This window comes from Lepidothrix coronata, unplaced genomic scaffold, assembly GCF_001604755.1.
Source record: "Lepidothrix coronata isolate B3197 unplaced genomic scaffold, Lepidothrix_coronata-1.0 Scaffold11, whole genome shotgun sequence".
NCBI classification, from domain to species: domain Eukaryota; kingdom Metazoa; phylum Chordata; class Aves; order Passeriformes; family Pipridae; genus Lepidothrix; species Lepidothrix coronata.
Window position 1 is genome coordinate 4,088,556 of NW_016690191.1, and position 27,578 is coordinate 4,116,133.

A 27,578-nucleotide genomic window follows, 5' to 3' on the forward strand; every position below is an offset into this window, starting at 1 on the left:
AGGAACTGTTCAGGTAAAACCATACAATTGCTTGGGTTGGAAGGGACCTTTAAAGATAATCTAGTCCAACCCCTCTGCAAAGAGAAGGGACAACTTCAACTAGACCATGATATAAGAATAAATAATTCTGTGTAGCTTCAGTGCATTGGAATGTATTGTGAATGGCTTGTGCATATTTGTGAGATGCAAAAGATGGTGATATTAACTGGCAGAAGAGAGGAGCCGGGAAGTTAGCAAGATATGAAATTAGTATCAATAATAATATACAGCTAGTAGAATAAAATCAGAATTTATAGACCAAGAACTCCCTTATAAATCTGCTTCCTTGCTTCATTTTCAGTCCCATCTTGATATTCTGGAACAAAATAGGAACCCTAAGAAGGTTTACTGGAGGCAGCAGACACTCTGCCAGACACTGGGAGGAAATCCATGCCCATTGCTCACAATCACTGCTATGCCAGAATCTAAAAAAAGAAACGACCTGGAGCAATTCTGTAAGTAGCCAAATGAAGCATTAAAAAAGATGCTGGTGAGTTGTGCTCATGTCAGCAGTGACAATGACAACCTGTTTTGTGAATATGCTGATTTTTCTTGTCTTTCTCATTTTGGAAAAAGAAATCTAAATATGGGGAATAGCCAATTACAATGCGTTTAAAAAATTACAGGCTTGAATGGAGAAAGGAGGAGAACTGACATCATTTTGCACCTCAAATTTCTCTTTAATTATTTGAAACAATTGCAAAGTTCAATATCAAATATTACCTACCACAAAGAAAATGTGTTCAAGTAACTAATTCAACAAGAATTTTTTTTTTTTTATGTTATGTTCCATATTGAAATGATTTATGTATTTTGAATTCTAAAACCTGCAAAAAAAAAAAAAAAGAGTACAAGATAACTTGTTCCTAGCTGGAGCAGCACTTGAAGTGTTCTGGTGAAATTCCAGCTCCTGCAGTGTGCCCAGTAGATCCATCTGGACACAATATAGCTCTCTGCATTCTATCTGAGACCTAACTGATGATGTATTATCTAATGGTAAATATTATAATTCCCATTTTATATCTAGAGATGGTTATTTTTCATTGTGAAAGCCAAAGATTTAGACCTTCGGTGGCCTTGATGAACAAGATTAAGTTAGGCAAGTTTCTGTAACCCAACAGCAAGTGATAAGAAGATTCAGATTAGCACCACATTGGGCTAGGTTCAGCTTTAGAGCCTAAATGACTAACTACTTATATCTAGGTTGAACTTTTTTCTGGAGTAAGGAACAAGGCACACAGTGATTTATTTATTTATTTTTTTAATCTCTACTCTTCACATGTAACATGGGTTGAGAACTTTGAGGAAATGTGTGTATTTAAATTGTCTTAAGACATTTTTGGATGTTTAGCGAATAGATCTGATTACCTCACTTAGATACTAGTCTAGCAGTATCCAAAGGGATTCAGTGACATGGTAAAATTTCTCATTGCAGAATTCTCATTTCAGGGTTATGTGGAGCTATTTGAGTGGACTCCTCATAATGTCCATTCTACATGCATAAACTAAAAGAAAGCTCAAATATTGGAGCTGGTGATAATTATTGCTATCTTTTTTGGTTCAGGTTTAGTTCAGTCACTGTGGTTACACTGCCATTACAGTGTAATCATCTGGAGCTCATACCTTTTTATTATAATAATTTTATTACAAATTGAGCTTTTACCCTGAATTAGCAAATTGATGATCATGAACATGCTTTTCTAGGTTGAAATATTAACAAAAAATAGCCAAGTGCAGGCTACATGGGAATTTGTAACATGAATGCACACACTGAGCTTTAATTGTGGAAACTGGAGGCAGTGTCAAAGAGAAAATTGGATTTTTGGTGTTGCTATTATCAGTATTATTATATATCACTATTATTTACACTGCAGTAGCAGGTCTTAAGGGGCCAACTGAAAGAAAATAAATTGGAATATTTTATTTGAGGATTGAAGCCATCTGGAAGAGACATGCAGTGAACACTTTTTTCTCCCCAAGTGAGGAGGCCTTTCCAATGCTGGTACAAAGAAAAGCTAGGTCAATATTTGGATTTTTCAAAGCAAGGACTCGGAGTGAGTCAGTCATATGATGAGTGAATGTCCTAAATGCTGAACTTAAACTTTGGCTTTGAGAGGACTTTCTGAAAGGTGTGTTTCGTCACAGAAAAGAAAAAAAAGCAGTTTCAAGGAAGTATCATTATATAAATGTGACAATGTTAGGAGGCATTGCCATTTTCTGGAGCACTGTATTCTCAGGGTAAATTAGACTGCTTACTGTGGTGTTAAAAGAGAGTCTGGCAGGTTTTCAAAGGCCATTAACCTGTCTATGAAGTCAAGGCTTGGCTTGCTTATTCAGCACAGGTTTGCTGAAAGATTCATAAAGTGTCTAGGAATGGTTTGGACAGATACTACTTCCAAATGTTTCAGACTGTTGTAATATACTGCATCTGAGTTCAAATTGCAATTATGTGGCTCAAGTCCTCTTTATTTTCAAGAGAAATAAATATCTCCTCATTTGTGATAATATTTGTAGCCAAGGGGAGCTTGCAGTTCTCACTGAAATGCCACGAAATGATGTGCCACTAAACCCTTCTTCTGAAGCCTTGCAATACAACAAGTTTGAAGACTTCCTAGATTTATCCATGAACCAGTGGAACTCAATCAAAACAGAACACATAGAAAACCCAGTTGTCTAACTGAAAAAGAAATTGTTTGGGGGAAAGACATTGTCAAGGCAACAGAGCTTGTCTCAAGTTTCCAAGACTATAAAAGTAAACACCAATACACTTAAGTGATGAAAATATTTATTGTTTCATCAAGAGGAAGAACAGCAAGGCAGCACACCATGTTTTATGCTGTGGGGATGCCTCTAGGCAAATCAGAATAATCACGTATGCGCTTATTTTCTTTAAGTAACTTGGATAATTACGGCTTTTGGGGACACACTTAGTGCAATTTGTGCTGCTTTGTGGCTGTGATCAGCGCTTACTTCGCAGTTTCCTCATCTTGTTTAACACACCCTTCTCTCAGTGAAGTGTTTTGGCTGGTGGAAGGACCTACTTGTCAATGTTTTCCATGCTAAAAACATAACTCAAAAGCAACAACTTAGTGCTAAATATGAAGGGACCAAAGGGTGGAAGATTTCTCTGTAACAACTCCCGTTGCTTTGTACAGTCTCCATGCATGTGTATTTCAGCCTGAGAAGTGACGTGGAGCTCCAGGACTGGGCAACTGGGCACATGGGTAATAAATACAAATTGATAGCCCGTGTTCTTTCCTTCTGGTTCTGGCCAATTCATAGTTTGTATGAGCTATAGCCATTTTGATTTCCTATCAAATTTATTTCTCCTTTGTACATTTAACCTGCACCTTGAGAGTTTCTTTTCGACAATGCAGGTGGCACAGGTAAAACACAAATCTCACCAGGAGTTCGTAGCTCTTGCAAATGACTGTACTTAAGTACTCTAAATCCTTCTCTAGTTAAAAACATGAGGAGTAGGAAAGGTTACAGATAAAGAGGCATTGGGTGGGTGAGAAGTACTGGGAAGGCAGCAGGATCAGCCCATTAGGAGTGCAGTGGGAAGGAGTTACTGTGGTACTGGAGGTGCTGATGGAGTGGGAGAGGCCCAGGGACAGTGAGGGCATGGCATCCTCTGTGTCAGCTGTGCTTTATTTCCCTTACTCACCTCTTTCAGATTGCTCTTGTCAGGCTTTTGATTAATGTGGCCCTAGGATGGTTAAATTTGTCTGAGTTAAATTTATTAACGTGCACCTTGTTAATAGGAAGCACAAGCCATGCACGCTTGCAGGCACTGCTCACACACCGCGTGCTGAAGGAAGAAAAATGGGCTGCTGCTTCCCTTCATTACACCTTGTTTGTGTGAGGCTTTGATATTCACTTTAGGCTCCTTTCTCCTTCTTCTCTTCCTATCTGCCCTTTATATGATGGCAGTACACTGAATAATTTTTATTTAATGCTCAGTTCTGAAACTGATATGAAGAAAGAAAGAAGTGAGCTGGGAACTATTTGGCTTCCTGTGCTTTGACTCTCAGTCATGCAACCACTTAGTTACAAACTGGACAACCTCCATTCAAACTTGATTGATGTCTGTGGGTACCTGGAGGCTGCAACAAAAGTCTGAGGTTGGTCAGTGGTCCCTGCTGGGCTCTGCAGCTCCATAGACTTGTACAAACAGAAACTGAGAATGTCTATCTTTTTGGGTTTTTGTGGTTGCTGTTTTATTTTAAATTTGCCCTTCCTACCCTTGTGATAAAGCCATGGGTTTCTCATTCTGACTCTGTGAGAGTGACTTTATTTCTGGCTCTGCTAGGTCTAGCCTTAGACACTCATTGCCTGAAGAGAGTTAAAGGGACTTTTGAAGGGAGAGAGATTCCCAACAACTTTAAGAGCATTATCAAATGAATGCAAAAACAGGGAGAATGATAAAGCTTCCAATCTTTGTGCTAACTGCTCTTTGAATTAGTAGGAGGTGTCAGAGCTCTGATTTTCTTGGATTTGCCACACACAGAGCCCAGTGAAGGCAGTGTTAGCAGAACGTATGTGTACTGAGTTGCAAACTCTTAATTCACAGTGTTATTTATGCGTGCAAACGTGCAGTGTGTAACTCTACTAAACTCCCTGGCAGACAGCTGGGTAGACCCTGTGAGCCATAGGATACTGTTGTAAGAGACAGATCAAATGGACAGAGTAACTCTTCAGTGAAGTAAAACATCTAAACACTGATGCACAGGCAACAATAAAATTGTCTTCTTGTTAAGAAAGTAAAGGACACTGATATGTTGTAAATGGTAACAGAGCAGTGGAATTAAAACCACCAAATGCAAAATGATTGGAGAGAGAAGGACAGTGTACACTCTACGTTGCCATGTGAGTGTTTTTCAGGAGGTATTTTCTGGCAGTGCCCTGAGCTGGGGTGGATTTAGTCTCACCTTTAGTTAGAGAAAGAAAGAGGCAGGACACCTCTGAAGTGATGTAGAATAGCTGCCATTCTGTTTAGTGCTAATTCAGAGGAATAATTGAAACAGTCCCAAAGGAATTCCTTAGAGGAATGAAGATTTCAATGGGTGTAGAGTGGTGCAGCAGTGCACTGCTTCAGCTGATGACTTCCAACATTGCTGCATTCTCAGCTGAAGGACATGAGCATCATACATCACCATGGAGGTTAATCCTTTATCCACTGAGAACAGTGTCACTGCAGAGTGGGACAGGACAATGATTGTTAGTAATGTCATGAAGAAAGCAACTGCAAAGCTCTCTTCATGGCTGGTTGTACTGTTGTCATCCCCATTAATAATCCTGATTATTCAGTGTGACATGAGTGTTCCCCCAGTCAACACACCTGATGACTGTCCTTTTAGCAGTGTGTAGCCTTACAGAGCTGAATTGTGGGGTTTAAAGTTAAACCAAAATGTCCTAGCTTATTAGCAGCAGGGGTGAGGGAAATGAAACAAAAATGACACAAGCAAATGGATTTACATCTGTAATAGCTGTCACTTTGAGATGTTCTTCTGTCATCACATGTCCTCTTTATGCATGGCTGGGGAAACCATTATGAATACTGTCAAAAAAGATAATGACATCTGCTTATCTTAAATGTAGTCTTTTGGGGAGTTGAGGCATAATTTTTGCCTGAGTCTAAGCATATTTCTAAAGATGTAGAGAGTAATGTTTTTGGGATAGATATAGCAGGATGCTTCTGCCCTTTGAATCTGCAGATGCTCCTGGAATGAGAATGAGCGATAAAGTGAGACTAATGAAGTGTCTTTGCTTGCTCTCATCTTAAGCTTATGGAATCAAAAAGACATAGTTCCTGGGAAAAATATTCTAACATTTCTCAATTTGCTTGTATAAGCTATTTAGATGGTTGTTTTGCAGCTTTGATATTTTCTTAGAAAGAAACAACCCCTTTACCTTTAAATATAAACTGCAACAAAGAGTAATTCCTGAGCAAAGAACAGCAGAGGATGTGAATTACAGGGGCCACTTATGCAGGATACTGGGAAATAATGATCATGTGGAAAATGTACACAGTTTAATTAAGCACATTGATTAAATCAATATGACTCAAACATTTTAGTGCTCCAATCAGCTTAATCTCATTAAATGTAATTCAGGCCTCGATAATTGATTAATAATGCATTATAGTTTATGAATTATTGACTCCAAGTTATTATAACTGTGCCTGCTCCCTGCATGGCAACTGGTGTTGCATGTTAATTATGAAAGGCTCAAGCTCTCTTCTCTTGAATAACGTTTTCAAATTTGGAGATGACATATCTCCTAGTGAAACAGGGATCAAATTAGATCAACATCTTATTGGAGTTAGTCCGCCCCAAAGGAAACTGCACACTTTAAAGGAAGCTCTCCTCTAATAATGTCGAAATAGGGAGGTAGAATGACCTGCTTTGATTGCTAATGATCTTTCCAGCAGGCAGAAGAACTGCCTGTAGTGATTCAGCTGGAGTGATAACCCGGCATTGTGCTGGTTGGAAACAGTTCCCAACAGCAAGCACATCTGTTGCTCTAGTGTTATTGCATGAGATACCTCCTCCAGCACACATGTTCACACTATAGCCAATGCTGCTGAACCCTGAGGGCACGTTTGCCTTCCAAATATGGAGCAAGCCAGTTCCCCTTATCTGTCTGTGTGCTGGCTGGTTTCTCTGAAGAGGTCTGATAGGCTTTTACAATGGTATTTCTACAGTGCAAATGTTACACAAGAAGAAAGAACCATTGCTACTACTGATGACAGTTTCAGGAGAGAAACTAAGAGCTGAAGAAAGCCTCTGCTCCTCAGATGGCCCCCCATTAGGTGGCATTTCAACTGAATATGAACAGAGGATGTTATCTCAGACAGACTGTTTTTCTAGATACCTACATTAACATGGTCCAAATTGCAATCTTATGAAGAAAGAGTCCACTAGCATTACACTCCCTTAACATATACCATTTACAGAACTTGTTCTGCTTCTTCCTTTCATGACTTCAGTATCTCTTCTCCTTATTTCTGATTATAGTTAAAAGTGAACAGATTTTAGTGTGCATAGAAATTAAATGAGATGATTATAGAACGCTGGAGAAAAACACTTTTTTTCTTTATTCTTGCATCTGCCATAGTGAGGTTTGAATCTCTGTATTCTCTTGATTTGAAGATTTGCTCCTCATTTGCAGAGCTGCCAGACAGAGGTGCTGGTTCCTCTCTCTCTTTGTACCAAACACTTTGTTTTTGGTGACAGGAAAAAAAAAGTCAGCTGTTGTGAAAACTGTGATCCTGTTTTAATGCAGCAGTGAAGAAAGGCTGAATAAAATTATCATGCGTTCTACAGTGCTAAATAATTACAGAATGGAGAATACATTTTTTTTCCACTTGAATAGATAATTTATCAAGCATCTGAAGCCAAAGCAACGATCTCCAGGTATGCAACACTGATGGTGTGTGCTCAAAATTTTTCAAGATTGTCTTTCAATTTCAAACACCTCTTCTACTTTTTCTTTCTGATATCCCAGTCACAACACTGTGGCAGCCCGTTGCAAAAAGAGCAGGCAGATTTCTGCAAAACTATGCTCCTGTTTGAGTATTCAGCCTACTGCCATAAAGGTGGAAGCTGATTGAATAGAACATGAAATTTGTGAGGCAGACACAGGGTTGTCTGCAGACTGAGGCCAGGATTTTTCATGATGTATCAACTGCTCTTTAAATCCCAGCGTTTGGTGGAACTGACTCTGCCAGCACAGCTTTGACACTGTGGTCAGCCTTCTGTGAGCTTGGCAAAATGCATATTAATGTATTGAAATCCAGTAGTCAAGGCAGCGAGGAATGGAAGGAAAACACTGAACAAGGATACTAAAAATGGGCCCTGAAGCATAGACAACCACAGTGGCTTTTTGCAAAAAGAGAAAGTAAATATTAGGGTAATCTCTCATTCTGTCCCACCCTTTGCCTTATTCAGCATGATGACAGAACAATCTCACATGACATGAGATAACTTGTAGTGTTCTTCATCTAGCTGCAATTTTCTATATTTTTTTTTTTTTTTAATAAACTTGCTCCTGAAATTTGGAGATTTGTTCTAAGCCCTCCTCTTCTTAGGGGGCAGTGCTACAGAATTTTCTGCCCTTTCTTCAGCATTTGTTCTGCTACCTTACCTTCTTTTAATTATGTCTTATTTGTCTCTCAAGAGACTTTTAACCTTTGCATGTCCTTTCCAGAGAAGAAATTATCTGATTACCAGCAGCATTTTCTGGAACAAAAGTTAGCAATATCTTCTTGGTTGGTATGGACTTGGGCTAGAACATCAGGAGTTGGACTTCATGATCCTTGTGGGTCCCTTCCAACTCAAGGTATCCTATGATTCTCTCAGTAGTGCTTGGCACTGGCTATGCTCCAGACTTTCAGAACATAAGAGCCTTTTCTGATACATTAATGAATTAAACATCGTGAAAATCTAAATTAGCATATCTTAGTCATAATTATTTTAATTCATTATTGGTTTGTCAAGTGCCTCAGAAGTGTCTTCTCACAGGAGCTTGGTACTACTTGTATTTTTGCTATAAGGCATTGAAAATTATCAATGAAACTGAAAATGGTTTGGTTGTACGTATTACTTATTAATACTTTGGAAATTTATAGTCAGCTGCTTGGAACATGCCTGTCTTACAACACCCCAGTGCCTGTCCTCATTGCAGTGGAGCTACAAGCTTCCGTAGGAGTGATAGGTTGCCCAAATTCCTTCCTTAGCAGAAGAGGGGGGAACAAATGCATCTTCTCTCCCTCAGGTGAAAACAATCTGTGAGAAACCTGCAGGTTTTGTGCTTCCAATGGCCAATCTCTTTCCAGTAAAAGTATGGAAATACACCCCAGCAGAGCCCCCAGGCAGCTTTTACTCCCTGAAATGGTGAACAAGCATTGAACTGCTACTAGATTTCTATTATCAACTTCAAACTATGGCATAGAAAAACCCCCCGGTATTTCTGTGAGCTGCACATTTTCTGTACCTGGCCATAAATTCCAGTCACACACAGTCCTGTGGGGCATATGCTAAAAGGTCACTGCGGTACTATATAAATTAGCCAGAGAAGCATTTGAATTAAGTTAAATCTATTCTCAATGTGATGGAGATGGGTTGTGTTAGGGAGGACATAATTTTAGGGTCAGATTGTCTCTGGAGATCAAATATTGTTAGGAACAATGTCTTTACTACGGGATGTAGAGTCAATGCTTGTGCCTCAAGGTAAACACAGGTCAGGAAAGAGTTCCTTCAGCTGGTCACAATATTGCCCAATTGGTCATGTCTGATACTGCACAGGTGGTTGTTTTTCACAAATCATGAGATCTGGAGCACCTGCTGATGTATAAAGTGGGTTGGCTGGAAGGTAGTTAGGTTTGCTCCTTGACACCTACATTAAGCCAGTTGCTTCTGGGCAGTGGAGTTGAAGGTGTAGCAGTTTGTGCATCGCTCTTTCATTTTGAATACAAGGTCAGTAAGAAGTTCCTCAGGTTAAAACCTTCTATAAGGTAAGAAATTGGAATTTTGTAGCAGTAGAATTGTTGCTTAAATGTGATTTATTTTTTTTATTTTCATATCTTCTCTGCCTTCTCTGCTCTTGTTAAGGTGATTAAGGAGTATTACTCTGAGAAGAGGGGATGAGCTGCTGGCCTGTCCCAGTGACCAGTTGTTCTCCTTTCTGTTTGGTTGTACCTCCTCATTGATAACTATTACTCAAGCTGTGATCAGAGGGTTGGGGGCAGGACAGCTGGCAGGTTGGCGCGGTGAAAGAGTAATCTGTAGCTGGAAAGCCCAGGGTGTGTAGCACATGTACCAGCTGCTGTCAGACCCAAACACTCACTCTCACCATCAGAGAGAGCAGTTTTTGTCTCTGGTTCAATATTTTTTCCTTTCTGTTCCTGAAAGGCTGTGCTGTTACACAGATTGAGCTCGATATACATTGCTTTCTGGTGCCTGACGATCTCATGGGAACAAACTATTTTGAATAGGAAGATTGGGAAGAGTAGGGAAAAAAGTGGGGTCTGCCACTCTTCTAGCAAACCATTGCCTTTAGTTTGGAACTCATCTTAGGGACAGTTTGTTAAGTCTTGCACAGACTGTGTTAAAGAATTGCTAGGCTGTGACAGAACCCAGCGTGTGTCCTGCTAACAGGGAACTCTGCTACTCTGAGGTGTTTTTTTTATGATCCTGTGACTCTTGAATTTTTCAGTCTAACAATAGGCTTTTGCTTGCACAGGCAAACCCTTCCTCAACACACGGAACTAACAGACTGTTGGGAAACAGTGTGGGTGTCATTATAACTTTCATGTTGTTTTCACCTTTATCCTTCTAAATTGGGAAGTTTCTTGATGCTTTTAAATCTTGGCTGACTGGTGTGGAGAGACTGTCTAATGTGTCTGACTTCAAAATAGAAAAGTCATTCAACTGATACCTCAAGGCTTTGAAAACTTTCTGGAAAACAACAATCCAATTTCTGGATTTAATGTTCCAAACTATGCATTTTTGTCTGATAAAGGCTGACCTAGCTAGTCATGTATTACAAATGCTTGGAGCTGTTTGGATTGTATGGAACAGCTTTACTGCATGTTTGCCAGAGCTGCAAGCAGATAGTTTGTTCAGCTACTCTGCCCATATTCATGTAAGGGGCTCTACAGTCATGTGAAACGTAGCAAACGCTATTTCTATGTGCCGATCCTAATCAAATGCTATTTCTATGTGCTGATCCTAATATTAATCTATCCAAGAGTATTACTGAGAAAGCATATTTGCAATACGCTGTGGGCATTTGTTTTTCTTCTGGTCTTGTATCTGTAATTTTGAACACCTGCTATTTCTAATTTCCACCTGTAAGTTGATTTTGCTGGGAGGGCCTATGCAGATTTCTGCCTGACCTGTTTAACCGACTTTAATTTCTCTAATTGGAGAACAAGATCCATTCCTGTGTGACTGATGTAGGAAATCTTATACCAGTAAAGTAAGTGCAGCAATACACTGAAACCAGTACTTGGTAGATACCACAGGCTTGATACTTCCTCTGTTTCCTACAACTGACAGATTCTAGAAACAAGTATTCACAATTAATGGGGTGCAATTATACAGAAATACCAAAATGAAATGGGACTAAAAATACCCCATAATGATTTTTAAAAGGCCATCCTGTTAATGAGAGGATTTGTCCATCTCTACATCAAAGAGAAACTCGTTAGCTCTCTGAGCTTGCCCACCTGTTTCTAATGCAGAAATAGAAATTGCTGAAAAACAAGCAGAGGCAGCTGCTATGCTCAGACTGCAAATGTGCTGATAAGATCAACGAGTTGACGAGTGACATGGTAGATACTGCAAAGTGCACTAGTGTTCCCAGAGAGCTAAACTTGGACTTCTGTATCATTTCAGGGCATTTATTATGTGGCTGTAACACTTTGAAAATGACATCCATCAAATCACCAGTGCATTTGAAATTTAATTTGCTCTATCAATTGCAATTGTTGTGTTGCTTAGCTGGGGGGGGGGCGGATTTGGAAGTAATTTTCCTTGCCACTTTGCAATTTCTTTATAAGCTTTTACTTGTCTTTCGTTGTTGAATTTGCTTAATAAACTGTCCTGAAGATTTTTCTGGCTTAGCCTGGATGCTACTTCTCTGTCTTTGAAATAATGAGATTAAATAAAATATGTTGAAATTTCTATTAAAACATGATGGGGCGGAGGTGTTAAGTATGAGTAAATAACGAAGTCAGAATGGGGTTGGAGGTATGGCTTTGCCCACAGATAAGGAAGGACTTGTGGATAACTTAGGGAAAATATTAAAAGACATTATGGAGTTTTCTTTGGAGTCCTCCAAATGTTATAGAATTTTATTTTATTTGTTTTACTTTTCAAGCAAACCAGAGAGACCACCTTCAACATCCTGTTTTATTTCCTCATTTTTCCCTTACTACTTTCATATCATCTCTCACTTTTTCCCCAAGTCTGAAAACATGACATAATAGTGATGGATAAAAGAATATCATAGCACTCTGCAAATGTGTGTATTGATAATTTTGGGAAGGATGAGTAGTTTTCAGAATGAAAATGGCAGCTGATCTTGGTATAGGACAAATAACATAACTGAGAGAGGGCTCTACTGATTATGTTTAAGTGCACGTTTCAATTCATTTTCATGGCTAATGAAAAGAGGAGGAAGTGATTTGAAGTAATGGATTACATAGAAATTCACTTCTAGGGTGAACATGGATGGCACAGAATTCTTCATGACTGGGGCTTGGGAGACAGATGTGGAGCTTCCAACACTGATTTTTATTTTATCCTTGGGCAACTTACTTGATTTTTCTGTAAATCCCTGCTTTCATAACTTGGAACACACTTGAAACATGTAATTTTCAGTCTAATAAGTGTTTCAAGAGAAGATGAGTGAGATGGAGTTTATTATCGCTGGCATCAGGATGACTTTGACAGGTCTCCCAAAGGATGTTTAGGTCCCATGGTGAGCACCTAACAGAAGGCTGTAACTAATGATTGAAGTAGAGATGAAGAGAATAGGTAGATGGATAAGAGGACAGGAAATCCTTAAATTCCTTGCTGGTCAGGCTGTGCCTCCTGGAAATAGAAACGCAGGGAGACTTTTATTTTAACAATGAGGCTGTAGTGGATAACACAGCAAAAACTATCTGTCACTTGATTTTTCTTTTTCTTTGTGCTTGCTGTGCTGGGGGAATCTGAAAAAAATATGAGGGGTTTTTTTTGTTGTTTTTTTTTTTTTGGTACTCCCTACTCTTGTAGTCATAAGAAAAAGGTGCCACCAGAGCAGAGGTCCTTCTTTCCCCATACTGACCAACAGTGGACAGGGAAGGCTCCAAAAAGATTAGTGTCTTGCTTGCTTTCTCATTTCATAGTGTTGCAGGTCACCCTCAAACAGCTAGGGAATTTGTATTGCTGTGGAGTAGGAAAGTGCACTTAGCAGAGCAGGCCATTCTTAGACTTTGTAAATCCTGGCCTCTGGCAGCCCAAGCTGTTTAGCTGTGTTTTATGAACCAGGTCATATCATGTCTGTCACAGCTTCCAGATGACAAACTCCTTCTGTGACAGTTTTGTCAAGCATTTTTGAAAGGGCACAAAAACAATGGCTTGAGGGTCACCATGAGGCACAACTTGACACGTGGGAATTGTGCTTCACAAAGAACTGCTGGCCGGAGGGCAAAAGAGTGAGCAAGAGACAGATGAAGGACTCGGGGAGTTTCAGAGGCTGTGGTGCCCCCACTATCCCTATTTTCCCCATTTTTAGCCCTTACTAACCATGAATGAGCAATAAACATGTAGTGAGGTGCTTATAGTCTGAGCTAGCATAGGTGATGGCTTTGCAAGCTATGCAGAAGGTCTGTAGATACACTTGAAGTAACACTACTGCTCATAAATGATGGCTTGCCCCTTAATTTCACATCCTAGATCATACCCTTTTAATCAGAATACTCCCAGGAACCACTACCCAGCTTGTCAGAAGTCTCTCCCACCACTTGGGCCATCACTTGCCATGCAGACAACATGACCTTGTTTGTCAGCCTATCAAGATGTAACATGAAATTAGGCTCAGCCCAGACAAAATAATTACTGTTTGCACAAAGGGTAGTGCTCCCCATGAGGCCATATAACCTGCCTCAAATGTAATTTAATAGACTGAAATCAAATAAAATATATCAAATTAAAGCATGCAGCTAATGCATGCAAACTCTAAAATGAATTTGGATTATAGAGATTTGGATTGAATTTGGATTAGGCAGTGAGACTGAATAGCTGGTTTCTTCATCCATGAGGGAAGTACACTAAATAATACAGGAAAAAAAAAGTAATTCAAGGAGATCTTTTGATTTTGAGGGTTGATGGGGATGTTAGATGTCAGGTGAAGGTTATTTTTGATCTAAGGTGTTTTTCATTAACTGTATATACTTGTAGTTAGAAAACATCAGTTAGAAGTCTCTTTATATTTTGAAAACAAGGTATTAGCACAAGAAGCTTTGTTAGATACAGCAGGAAGATAAATCATCTTTGCACTGCTAGCCATTAGCCTGTCATGACCATGATTTACAGGGATTTTCTTTTATATAAGTAAGTGTTTCTTTTAAAAGCACTGAGTTTACAGAGCAGGAGATGAAGCGGCAGGAGATGAATTCTCTGGAATATAATGGTTTCGATATGAGTGTTTCTTATGGAAAGTAAGAAAGGAGCTCATGCTGTGGGTTATACAGGCTGTATAGAGTGGCTGAGCTTCAACAGAAGGATTCCGTGGAAGGGTCAATTGAAAAAGTTTGAAGTTCTGTGGGGGAAGTGTTGGGGTGAAAATTCAGGAAGGCATCGAGATTGAGGAAATGCTGCATTATCAGCCTTGTGAAGTTATTCTGTGTACTACACATCAGAAATTCAAACTGATTAGGAGCCATCACTTGCATTGTTAAATTATTTCCCTAAAAGAACTTGCTGAAGAATTTTTTTAAATAAACTGAACATCACTTACAAAACAATGAAATTAAGAACAAAAAACTCTCTTATGTGAAAACTCCTACTTTTGCAGTCATACATGGAGTGCTGAGGAAGGACATCATGTGTTCCACTTCTGTTCCTTCTGGGACTGCCAAGAGTGTTCAGCAGCCTGACTCCTTTAGTCATGAGTAGCTTTTTCTGTGTTTTGTAACAACTTGGGGATAAAAGAACATTTTCCCCTCTCCCTAGCCTTCCTGCTATCTTATTTCCTCAAACAGACTAGTCTTCCTAGTTGATGTTCTGCTCCCTGTAGTGATTGATGTAGAAAGACATCATCCATTAGACATCATTTTGCCATCATCTGAAGGGAAGAACTTACTGACCTGAGACAGTAACTGCTTAGTGTCTTACCACACACTGTTTGAAATTTCTGCATGTTATCTATTTTATGCAGTGGCAAATTTTGGTCAACCTTGTTTTGTCAGGTATTCTGGGATTCTAATTATGCTGTATGATCCTGATTCCTTCTTCATCCTTAGGGTGTTTTCCATAGAAGAACTGCTTGAAAAGAATATGGTATGACCTTCAAGGTTCATATCTGTTATTTTCCTTGGAAAACTTATGCTCTGCTTATGGTCTGTCACTCAACATTGGTTGGCCAATGTCAGTTTTGCTCTCATGATGATCTGATTGAAAGACCTTTTATGTTGACCCTTTATCTTGCTCAGATGTTTGGGGAGTTCATCTAAGACCTTGCCATGAAGACAAAATTCACTAGTCAAAATTTGGAGACAGTTTTTACCTTATCTATCTCTTATTTGTGAAAGCAAGAATTTCCTTTGGGATCAGCTCTGGGTAATGTAATTCCAAGATTCAGGATAGACTTGGACAGCAATGATGTAAAAACCAATTTAGTGATGCCACAAATTAGGTCAACCTGAAGAAGGTCCTCTACTGTGAAATTGTTGACATAGTGAAGTGTTAGAAAATGTTTTCATTGATTCTGTTTTCTTTTTCTCTGAGGGTTTTTTTTTGCATGTACAAAACCACACAATTTAAAACTCTCATAATTTGCTTAATGCAGGAGAAATACAGAATAATATTTTTAAGAAACATTCCCTGCTAGAATATTTCTGGAGTGATGAAGTGATAAATATCAAATCAAGTGAAGACCAAGAATTTAATTTTTCCCATCAGAGGCAATCTGTGATGCTTTTTATCTTAACAAAAATTGATATTTTATCCCTTTGACAATGAGAGGCTCTGATTGTACTTCCTTTTAATATATATTTTATTTCTTTCAAGTCATTCCCTGAGGAAGACCTCAAGTCAGAGGCAGAGATGGATCTGTGTCTCTTAAAGGCACAATATGTATTTAAGAATAATGCTGCAGGTGGTACTAGGTGGGTTTTAAATCTGTTCTGTATAGATAGTAAAGAGCTTTTTGTTATAAACTATAGAATTTTTTTTTTTTTTTGAGGAACAGAACAGCTTGAAGTACTGCACAATAGATAACTTGTTTTTCTGTTAAATTTGACTGTTATTCCCAGTGGTGAAAAGAGGTGCTGACAGAGGCTCTGTTTTTCCATGCCCATTTTAGGGCTCAGAGGCCCCTGTGCAAGTCCTCAGTTGATCTTAACCTACTGCAGTCATAGAAAGACTGGACAAAATACTGAGGTCTTCACACAACTTTTTACCATTCCTCTCCCGCCTGGATTCCCAGAAGGAGATTTCCTAGCAAAATAAGGGCTTCTCAACTGGATCCACTGAAGTTAGTAAAGAAAACAAATGCCTGCTCGGTTATTTGTGTCTCCAGCTACTGCAAGATTGCTGTGTGCAGAGTGACTTCTTGTGCTCTGGGCAATGTAGTTTTAATGTTAACTTCTACCTCTCCACAGGGAAGACTCTTTAGTGTAACTCACTGATATTCAGCCTAAATGTTCCTTTGTGGAGTTTCATCCCATTAACCCTGGATTCACCCGAATTTAGTGCTCTGAGTTATTCTTCTCGCTTCTCTGCCTGCTCTTGAAGCACTGGCAGTGAAGGGCCTGGGGTATTATACTGGGGGGTAAAGGCTGTGTCTCTTGTAGGCAGGAGACATGGGTTGAGGCATCGCTCACCATGTGAAAGCCATTTGCTCCTGGAGTGTGTTCCGGGGGCACCCCCTCTGCGAGTGACTCCTGCTCCAGACTGTCCATCTGCTGCCCTTAATTTCAGCACAGAAGCTATTGGTGCCATCCACAGAGCAGGGGACGTGGCTGGAGGGCAACTCATGCTTCAGAGTTCACAGCTCAGTGATGCTCTGCCCTGTAGGTGCAAAGGCAGATTGATCCCGTCAGGGATCAGATAAGCGTAGATTTCTCTGGTGGGGGATCTAACTAGAAAGTGCAGTTGTTGCTCTTGCACTGTTGAAATGTACCTTGCAAATGAGACAGATGAGCTGTGAGGAGTGGGTATGTAGAATGAAATGTAAAAGCAAGGGGTGAAAATATTGCTGGTTTGGAGCTGAAGCCTTATTAAAGTCCTGTCTGTCCTATTTGGGCAAATTCTTTCTAAAGTATCGTATGTCACCAAAATCCCATTAAACTGTCACATAAATTATCAGGGTTTCCTTTTTCCATCACTGTGGATTACCCAGGGAGATATTTTTATGACAATGGAAGCTTTTTCAGTCTGCTTCTCCTGCCTGATTTCATTTCAGATGAAATCCTTCTCCCAGAAAACAGCCCATGGATTTTATAGCTTTACGGATCTCAGCACTCTGCCTGTTACAGCAGTTATACTGCAGGTCTCTGCTGCACTTATCTCCTACCTGCACCTTCTTTTAGTCATGGGACAGTTTAGGGCAATGCTGCCACTTCTCCAATCATACTAAATGAGACCACTGTACAGTCTGTTTTGATGGATCTCTGTTCCAGTGTCTTCCAGTCTTCTGAGCATCCGCTGACAGATTCTCTTTGAAGGTCAGTGTTATCTTCACACAAAAACCCCACAAGGTGAAATTCATCTATACCTAACTTGAAAATACTACTTCTCCCTACTTACCATCTCTCAGAAGGCTTGCATCTCTGCCAGACAGTCTATGTTTTTCCCATGCTGACTGAAATACATACGGATTGATGGTCTGGCCGTGGCAGTACAAAATACTTGAATATCTGAAATTGCCTGCTGCCATAGAACAAATTAAGGCCATAATATGTGTGTTATAGAAGCAGGGGATGACAGATCCTTGCCTGCCTTTTGACAGATAATCTGGAGCTCCCTACCTCAGCTAGCTAGATCATATGATGGAGCTGATCTTAATGGTTGCTTTTTAGGCCTTTTAAGGGGCACATACACAGAAGCTGAGAACTGATACTCTTAAGGATAGTAGAAGGGCTTTGGAAGATCATTACTAATGAAAGAAAACCCACTAATTATGTTACTTCAATCTTAAAGTTGTAGGACTGTCACTAACTGAGCAGGCAAGACAGAACTTTTCATAAATAATTCTGACCTGTATGTGGGAAGAAGACCAAATGATGTCACAATATTATGAAGATGAACTATTTCTGATTAGTCACTAATGGCTAATTGTTAACATATTTTAAAGTGCCTAATATTAAGTAGTAGGTAGACATCTTGCATCAAAGAGACAACAGGAGATGGCTGAGGTGCCTTGTTGACTGGAGTAGTGGTTCCAGCACTCTGAGAACACAGAGCTAATTCCAGAGGAGTAGGAGAAATCATGGGCTGAATTTCTAAAGGGGGAGCTAGCGTGACTTATGGCTATAGGCCTTGTGCTGACACTGTTCTGGACAAGTGGAGTGGCTTGATGTAAGACTTATGAACAAGGACCCAGCAGGAGGTAGGGCGAATGTGCTGGCGCAGCAGTGAAGGCAGTCGGGTCACTACAGGCTGGCTTAGCTGATAGCAACTTGTTTTCTTTTTATGCAACCTAGTCCCAGTGGACAGCGAGGACAACTGATTGCAATCTCTTTTTATAGCAGCCTTTTGCAATTTAAAGGTTATAATCTTCCTCTCTGTTCGTCTTTACTTTCTGTGTCTGAAACCTATTTTCTCCAATTTTTCTGCTGAAGTTAGGACTCATGAACCTTCTACAATTTTTCAGTTTTCATCAAATAAATTTTAAAACTATGGTGGACAACAGTGGGCACAGCACTGCAGCTATTTGGTTTTGCTCGCTGGGTTGAGCAGAGCAAAGTGACAGCATTCCTTGCCTTAGCTGAGCCATTGCCTGATAGTAAGTCCCAGGAGAGCTGCCATTTTTGCAACTGCTCTGCATCACTAACTCATCTGCTATAATTCCCTGATCCTTCTTGGCAGTACTTTTTCCTAACCAGCTGTCCCCCATCTTGGTTTCATGCCCTTGGAATCTGGCTGAGGGGAGTAGACAGACAGCAGCAGTGAGCACAGATGTGGGAGGTGCACCCAGGTAGAGGAACTCCTCTGCTAGTGACAGCTCTGGGAGGAGGTAAATGCAAGGTAGCTTGCTTGTTAGCAGACTAATAAGGTATCTGCATGGTTTCAGTTTTGAAGCTGAATGATATTTGGGCAGCTTAGAAGGTATGCAGAAGGAGACAGGATATGCCAGTGAATGTTGAGTTGGCATACCCAGAAATGGATGATGCAGTGGTTGGAAATGTCAGCTACACAAATGCAGGTGCACACACTTGTGATGGGAATGTTAAAAACTGAAATAAATTGCAAAAAGTTATAGTAGGTTTTCCATGGGTGTAAGTTCTGAAAATAAGGTTCAGTTGTTCCCCAGTCTTCCCCAAGAGGTACACTTTGATTTGAACAGGAATTAGTTCATTTGAGTTTCCTTTGTTTTCAGTCACACAGAAGATCCTGCCAAATAATGGTAGTGTTTCATGCTTCCTTCAGTGCTTGATATTTTGGAAACTCACCCAAAACAGACTTGACAACTTGCTTACCAATTTCCTGGAGTTAAAACCCAGCAGTAGTAGGATGTCAAGCTGAACTGAGGCTGAGCAGTCTGTACTCATATTTGGCTCCCTGATCATCTCTGATTTGAGGTGAATGAATTCATAAAACACATACACAAAAGGAGGTTGCCAAGCAACTTGCAGTCTGAAATGTCCCCACCAAGTTAGGAAGGTAGAGAAAAGGCAGCTGAGACAATTTGTAATTTCACTTCTTTGCCATAGGTAACAGTAATAATACATATAATATAGACCTATTTAAGAAAGGGAGAGCTCATTGATAATTCTGGAAAACAACAGCTGATCCTGCTAGACTGTATTTTGCCTCTGTCTTAAGATGTGTCTGCTTTTGGAGCATTTAGCCAAAAATAGGGTCAGCAAGGAGACAGCAATATGAGGCGAGGGGGGAATACAAAGGAAAGAATTATTCTGTCTTAAGGCAACTGAAAGACTGACTACTAGTGGAAAAGTTTCAGGAGGGGGAAAAAATATCTGATACAGATTCTGCCTGAGACTAGTCTCATGTTTTCTGTGATCTCAGTATTTGATGCTCTTTACAAACATACTTTAATATATTCATTGTACATCACACCATATCCTGGCTTCTCTCTGGCTTTGCATAACTATGCAGCCTTGGGCATATCAGATATATCCAGGACAGGATACAGCTGGGACATGGAAGAGCTACATCATGGTCCTCCTGTTTACCCATCATTTACTCACAGAATACCCTGTGCTGGCCTTGGCTAGTTAAGTAGGGAGAATTTTGCTTTTTTGGTTTCTATTTACTGAGTCCGCAGGTAAACTTGACCCTTTGATTTGTGTAACAGTCACGATAGTGATGTTGTACTTGGGCATAAAGCAGAAAAAGAAGCCTGTGTCTTAATGGTCCTGGGCTTGTGTAAAGGGAAGAGAGGTATGCAGAGGCACAGCCAGAAAAATTTCATTCAAGACCTGAATCTAGGTTGAATTTCTCACATGCTGTGTACATAATCCCCTTTGACTCCTTAAAAAAATCCCAGCCCTGTGTTGTTTCGATGCCCCGTGCCTTTATAAATGGCATGGCTCAAATCTCAGCTTGAAATAATTTAGAACAGCAGCCCAGGTAAGGGCATCTGGAACTGCATTTCTCTTCCTTTCTATGCTCCTCTTGATGAAGGACACTGCTGTGTTAATGGGGTTTTGTTCCTTTCTTTCAGGCTTCTCTTTCCCCAGCTGATGTCACGATCAGTGACATGAAAGTCACCCCTTAGTGAACCTTAGTGATATCATGACTAGAGAAGGATCCTGAGAGGCAGGAGATTAAGCAGCAAGTTAGCAAGACTGAAAGAACAAAGCCCTTATTTTCATGCATATATCCACAGTCAAAAATGAGTGAAGAGAAGGAGAGATGGGAATTAGGTGATACATTAGTTAAATTATTATTCAAAGATTCTTTGCTCGAAATTTTGCAGGAGGTTCTTTAATCTCTCACCTTGGGTATTGTTGGTGCCATGTTATATTCCAAGCATGTCAAAATGCAACAGAGTGTAAGGAGACATGATTTGTTGGATAAGGCTTTATGTAGCATGAAAAGGTTCCTCTACTTTCCCTTTTTATTATTTACATTCCCAGAGAAGGTTATGTGTCATGTGGGCTTTGCAGAGATAAATGGCTAACCTCAGCTTTCTGGCAGCTTCCTGAAAACCTGGGGGGGAGCTGCCTAAGTGTTGGCCTGAGGATTCTGAAGACTTAAGCTCAGTTCTGGTCCTGGAAGGAGATATATGAGAGGATGTAAGGCTATGTGTTCTGAAGATAGGTTTAGCAGGGCACAGGAAATAGTACAGGGGGGTCTGAAACAGCACAGAGAGAAGGGCAGCTGGGCACCAGTAGAAACCAGTAAGCTGTACTGGGTGGTACTGAGGTGGTCTGGTCAGGACTGCAGTTATGGGGATGTTGGAAGTCAGGAAGGAAGTGAAGCAGCTGAACTGAGTGGAGAGATCTTGGATAGTGCTACCAGTTGAGTGCAGAGTGTAGCTGGCCAGTGCTTTGTCCACTACTTTCATGAACTCTAATGCTAATTGCAGTTAGCACAATAATTCCAAGGCAGACAAGTAACTGGATATGCCGTAAAACACAGGTTTGGGCGACTCCTGCTGTTTTCCAGGTGTTTCAACGGTAGCAAGTTTTATAGACATGTCATCAGCTTTTGCTCTATTTGCTGCTTCATTAGTTTTCATGCTGGGAGCACTCTGGGGGAGCAACATTAGGATGTGGGACTTGGCTGTGATGGCTCCTGTGAAGGGAAGAGGCAGTTAGCAAGCTCTGTGGTTTCCTTGCTTGTACATACCTTGGTTATGACTCTCCTGTGGGTGGGATGTCAGAGCTGAGGATGTGCTTGGCAGGAAGGGATCCTTTAAATGAAGCTTTAACTGGAACAGAGAGATTTCCTTGGCTAGACCTGCACACTATTGGGTTCTCCATTGTCAACCACAGCGAAACAGTGTAGGTAATCTCTGGTCTCTTCCCCTGCCCTCCTATTTCCTGAGTTTTAAGATCTGGAAGCTCCAGAAGCTTTTCCAACACTGAATATGAGTAAGATGAGCTTGACTTTGATGAGCCTTCAGAGGAAAAGCAGAACTCAGGTCTCTGCCAGTCTCATGCTATTGCAATTAGCAGAATTATGGCAAACTATTCTTGGTTTCTAACATGAGAAAACCCTTGCTTAGAGTTCTTTATTTTTCTTATTTTAACTGGGGAAAGAACTTCTTAATTAAGATGCTGAGCTCTCTCCCAATATACAGAAGAGGTAAGAATTGTTAAGGCTGTATTCATCAATTGCAAAAGAGAACACGTTTTATTTTGTTCTGTGCTATTTACAGCTGTTGTCCATTAGAAGTCCTCAGGAGCCTCATTCCCAGCTACAACCACACAGCCCTGTAAGTTTAGCTCAGCAATGAGCCTGCAAAACAGCACTAAATCATGGTGATGGGAGAAAGAAGAAAATGTTTGGAGAAGGCAAAACGCAGCTGATGTCCTTGGGAAGGCTAGTTTTTGTTTGTTGTTATTTTAAAACATTATTAAGGTAAATGCTAATGCACGATTAGCTGGAGCAGAACAGAAATAGGATATTCTAATTTAAAAAAAAAAATCAGAATGGCTAGTAGTTCTACAGCAGCTAAAGGAATCTTTTGCAATCTGTAAGTGCCTAAGGCATTTGTGTATACACATTGATCCAAATGTACTAACCCCCCAGTATGGTGAGATGTAAGACTGATAAAAGCTTAATAAGTGGCTGTTGAGAAACAGAGTCCCAGTTGCTTTGCTGGACCAGAAGGTGGTTGCTCTGCATGAGCTCTTTGAGCTGAGAGAGCAGTTCACTCTTCTAGTGCCCACCAACTGCTTAAGAGGAAAGCATGGAAGTATGGAGGTGTTGAGGGGGGGATTGTTTCCAAACCTGAGTACATCCCTGTAAGATGTAACTAAATTGTGCTGTAATGTATATACTCAGCAGAACTGTGCAGAATATACAGTTAAGGAGAAAATTAATGCTTATTCCTTGTTTGACTGTGAAATGAGAAATTTCACCTGTATTCTCAGCTCTGTCTCAGCCTTTGGTTTGTCAGACAAATAGCTAAACAGCTCTTTAATACCATCTACATTTTTTGGAGTAGTGTTCTACCTCCCTGTAATGCTTTAATTGATTAATGATTTGTAAAGCATTTGGAAACTGAAGGGTGGCTTTGGGACCTAAGAAAAAAGGCACGTAACTTGCTAATTCAACATTTGCTTACAAGGGTGCTCCGCTGGGGCCTTTAGTTTTGTCTTCTGTCCTGTTACCTCTCCCAAGCCTGTCAGTTGAGGCCCTTCAGTTCATGAAGGAAAGAGAGCCTGAGCTCTGATGTTGCCTGATAGAGCAGGACAAACCTATCCTGGCACCGCTGTGATACCCTGACAGATAATGCTTCCCACTAAAGTAAATCTGTCAGGTTGACTTGTGACAACGGCCTGAGATAGTGAATGCTCACAAAAGGATCATTTTAAGACAGATAATTGCTTTCTCCTTTCCTTTTATTTTCTGAGCCTGGCAGGTGTCTCCTTCTGCCTTCTCCTGTTTCCTTGGCCCATCCATGGAGTATGCTAGGCACAGATGGGATCTTCAAAGAATCTGCTGTCAAACTTAGTTTTTTCTAAGCATATGTATACCGAGAGTTTTTGGAGGCTTGTAACTAGACCAAATGTGTTTAGTGTTTTTTTCACAGGAACGGCAAATAACTTATTTGATAACAAGGAAACTTTTGCTGTTAATTTGCAAGTCTGCTTTGAAACAGGGTCAGTAAAGATTATCAATGAACTTTTTAGTAAGAAGTTGGTTTACTTTTTGTATTTAGAAAAAAGCAAAACCTCTCCCCACCCCAAATTACCACAGCTTATGTTTCCCATGCCAAATGTATTGCTAGAAACAGCTGAACTCTTCTAGTTGCAACTTCTGAAAATCAGCTTTGCCATCTGAGCATCTCTATTATATAAAACTGAAAAATGTCTTTCCACCAAACATAACAACCTGTCTTAACTATGTGCATTGTTATTTCTACTTTTTGTTCGATGGTTTTGAAATAATGGTTAGCTTTGAGTACACAACCTCTGCAGTTTATCTTACGAACTTATTAATGCATTTTCTTTAATCATATCAGTTTAGCTTGATTAATTATGATTTTGACCTTACAACACAGGTTTGTGCCAGAGATCAGGCAGCTTCCATGTCCTTGGGGCCCTTATGAGTGGGCAGATCTGCTTCGATATTTATAAAATTCTGAATTGGTAATGGTGAAATACTGGAAGTAGAGCAGGACCTTAGAAAATTAAATAATTTCTAGCTGGCATTTAAACCTTAATGAAGCTTGATTGGATGAAACTTCCAAGAATTGCTAGAAAGCATGCTGGTGCCATTTGGAGAGGCAGTAACCTGCACATACAGAATGCTCTCTAATGGCACATATAAGTATCTGTAGGGTTATCACAGGATACACAAGCAAGGGGATCAGATGAAACTGGCACTGTGCTGGTTCTGAGGACCAAATCTGTGATCAATTTACAAAGAGCACCTTGAGGAAATGCCGGGACCATTTAGGGATGTATTTTCCTTAAAATGTATTTCAGATTATCGCAATTCAAAAGGAATAAAATCTACTTGCAAAGCCATTATTCAGAGAAAAGTCCTGTTCAGTTTTGGGATGTTCTTGGTTTGTTTTCCAGGCAATCGTCCTTATGTGTTTCTAACAGCCCGTGTTCACCCTGGTGAGAGCAATGCCAGCTGGGTGATGAAGGGGACCTTGGAGTTCCTTGTGAGCAGTGATCCCATCGCTGATCTCCTGCGGAAATGCTTCATTTTCAAGATCGTGCCCATGCTTAATCCCGATGGAGTCATCAATGGCAAGTGAGTTGTGATATGTACTTCTTCTGGGGTTTGGCTGGGTTTGTCTGCTGGCTTTACCCCTGTGCACCTACCACATCTTTTCTTCAATGGTCAGGAGAATTCTCTTTGCCTCATGTTTTATTCACTCTGTTATCAATCCTGTATGGAATTTGAGACATGGCCTACTGTGCTGTCTTACATCTGTCAGGTGTATGTGATTCTGTACTGTCTGTGGCCATAAGATCTCTCAATTGCCTGGATGGAGTGTTAGTTGTGCTGGAGAAACAGGGTCTTTCTTGATAAATGGAGGTCTATCCTTTCTGCTTCAGCAGCAGGGCAGACCACACTTGCAAGACAGATATGCCTGGGAAGAACTGGCTGTAATTAATGCTTTGTATAGCCTGGTAGGGGGGAAGATGAGTAAGGATCTCTTAAATTTTCACATTTTCATGGAAATATTTCCATATAGTGAAGCTCCCTCCTTCTCCCACCTCCTTTTCAATCTTCCCTCCCACGTTTCTTAAGAGATACTGAAACTGATCTTGGAAAATACTGATTCCTTCTTTCATTCTTTGCCTTATACTATCCCTGCCCACCCACACTAACTTCCCTTCCCTCTCTCTGTACATGAGTGGAAAAAGTACAACTGCTCCTAATACGCTGACATGAAATAAATATTGCTGTGCAAGCAGTGGAAGAATAATTCTCTTTGAAACATGGAAGAGTACTTTAAGATAAGGCAGGCTTGCACTTGGCTAGAAAAAAAAATCTACTTGTCTCTGAGGATAGTGGAGTTTGTTCACCTTGGGTGTTTGTGAAGCGGCTGTAAGTTGATAACTATTGGTCCTGTCTGATGCAGGGACAGGATGTCATGATCACATCCCACACACTTGTGTGTCTTGACCTGGCTATGAGGTCTTGCAGGTTTTGGCAACAACTGTGCCCCCGGCTTGTTAAAGTGGAACACATGACAAATCTTGAAGCTAGAAGATGGGCTTAAATAAGTATTGAAACACAGAAAAGTATAGAGGAACAACTTTCCTCAAACTACATTCTCCCACCTGCTTTGGGGTCGGGCTGTGCAGATGGAGTGCTGCAGGAACAGAAAAGCAATCCTGAGCAACAACTGCATTGAGTTTGGTTCTAAACTAATTCAGTTTCAGCAGGGAGCACCTTGGGATTTTCTGATAGTCTCTAGTCTGTGAAGTCACAGCTCCTGTGCTCCCCAGGACCTGAGTCTTCCAGGAGTCTGGGAGGACTGTTCAGAATAGCTGGATACAGCCCCAGGGTATGTGAAGCCTCTGTTGGCACCAAACGCTTTCTTGATCCTTCCAGACAGAAGAAGCAAGAAAAAAGGTTGTGGCTTTTCCCCCTTACTTTTGCTTCTTTCGCTACACTTAACATTTTCAACAGATGCAGGAGTGGAGGGAACGTCTGGCCTTTCTCTCTAGCTGTCAGGAGTGAACATAACAGGAAGGGACCCTCAGGAGGGAGGACGTGGCTCTAGGTGTCACCTGAATGCAGTATACTACTTGGGCTCGTGTCACACAGGAGGGTGTTTTGCCTTCCCTGGTGCAAATGAGCTTGAACTGTAGTTAAATCTGGTGATGAGTTAAAAAGGTTGTCTAAGTTTAAATGCTCTAATAACCTTTATTATCTTTCAAGACAATGTTAAGAGGGAACTATTTTCTGAGGAAGCTGGTCCATAGTCCATCACTGACAATAGCACTTGTAAGAAGATACTTGCTAAATATTTTTTTACATCTCTGAAACCTGTTTTATAACTCACTTCATGAAATTACTTGTTTGCTTTGGGATTGACAATCACTGCTGTGGAAGTCCCACCAGGCACACCTGAAAGGTCTGCTTTTGTGTCTGCTAGAGTGTGTGTAACATCCCAACCTGTTGCTCACTTCTAGTTTTATACAAGTTGCTGTGCTCTCATACCTTCCCCCTGCCAGGACTGGGCATGCTGAATGCAGCAAGCACACTACCCAGGCCAACAAGTATCTTGGCTCTGTGCTGGACACAGGGAACACCTACACGTGGTAACCAGTGATCTTATCTTTTATTGTGAAACAGAAATATCTCCTGTGTCAATGCCTCTGTTGCTTACATCCTGGTGTCTCTGTATCTTTATTTAAAAAAGAGTTGGATTACTTTTTGTTGACAATTCTTTGAATTTCCTCACTCTCCTTAATCCCCAGCCCTGTGTGCTGGGGTGTGCATAACCGGTGCCTGGTTACAAAGCGTTTTTCCAGCAGCCCAGCTGTGCCTCTTCCCCAGCTGGCTCCCTGCTGCAGGCACAGCTCAGCAGGTGAGTGCTCATCCCAGCAGGACACTGCACCATCACACTTTGGGAGCCTCGTGCAGCAACAAGATGATCAGGACCTTGGTATTTGCTTTGGTTAATGTGATCTGAAGGTTACACGCAGAGAATGCTCCTCTAACACAGGCAGGGCTGCAGTAATGCGATTATGCTCTGCCTGTGTGGGGCTGAGCTGGGAAGCAGCTCTGCACACTCCCTTTTGCTTCAGTCAGCGCTTGGAGAATCCATCGCTGTCTGTCAGAGATGGAGATGTGGAGCCCTGTCACTGATGCTAAATGAAGGCAGCAGTGATGCAAGTGTGCATGTACAAGTGGAGCTGTCATCACATAAAAATACAGATCACTACCAAATTCTGCAGCTAATTGGATGTTGTTCAATTCAGACAGAATTGG

At 40.7% G+C, this 27,578-nt stretch overlaps 1 protein-coding gene across 1 annotated transcript in view; it reads left to right on the top strand.

The window, feature by feature from the left end:
- AGBL1 (ATP/GTP binding protein like 1) overlaps positions 1-27,578 on the top strand; it is a 249,268-nt gene that overhangs the window by 60,592 nt on the left and 161,098 nt on the right. Inside the window, exons 15-16 of the mRNA XM_017805280.1 lie at positions 341-494; positions 24,698-24,878. Coding sequence (XP_017660769.1) covers positions 341-494; positions 24,698-24,878 — 335 coding nt within the window. The remainder of the gene's footprint in view (positions 1-340; positions 495-24,697; positions 24,879-27,578) is intronic.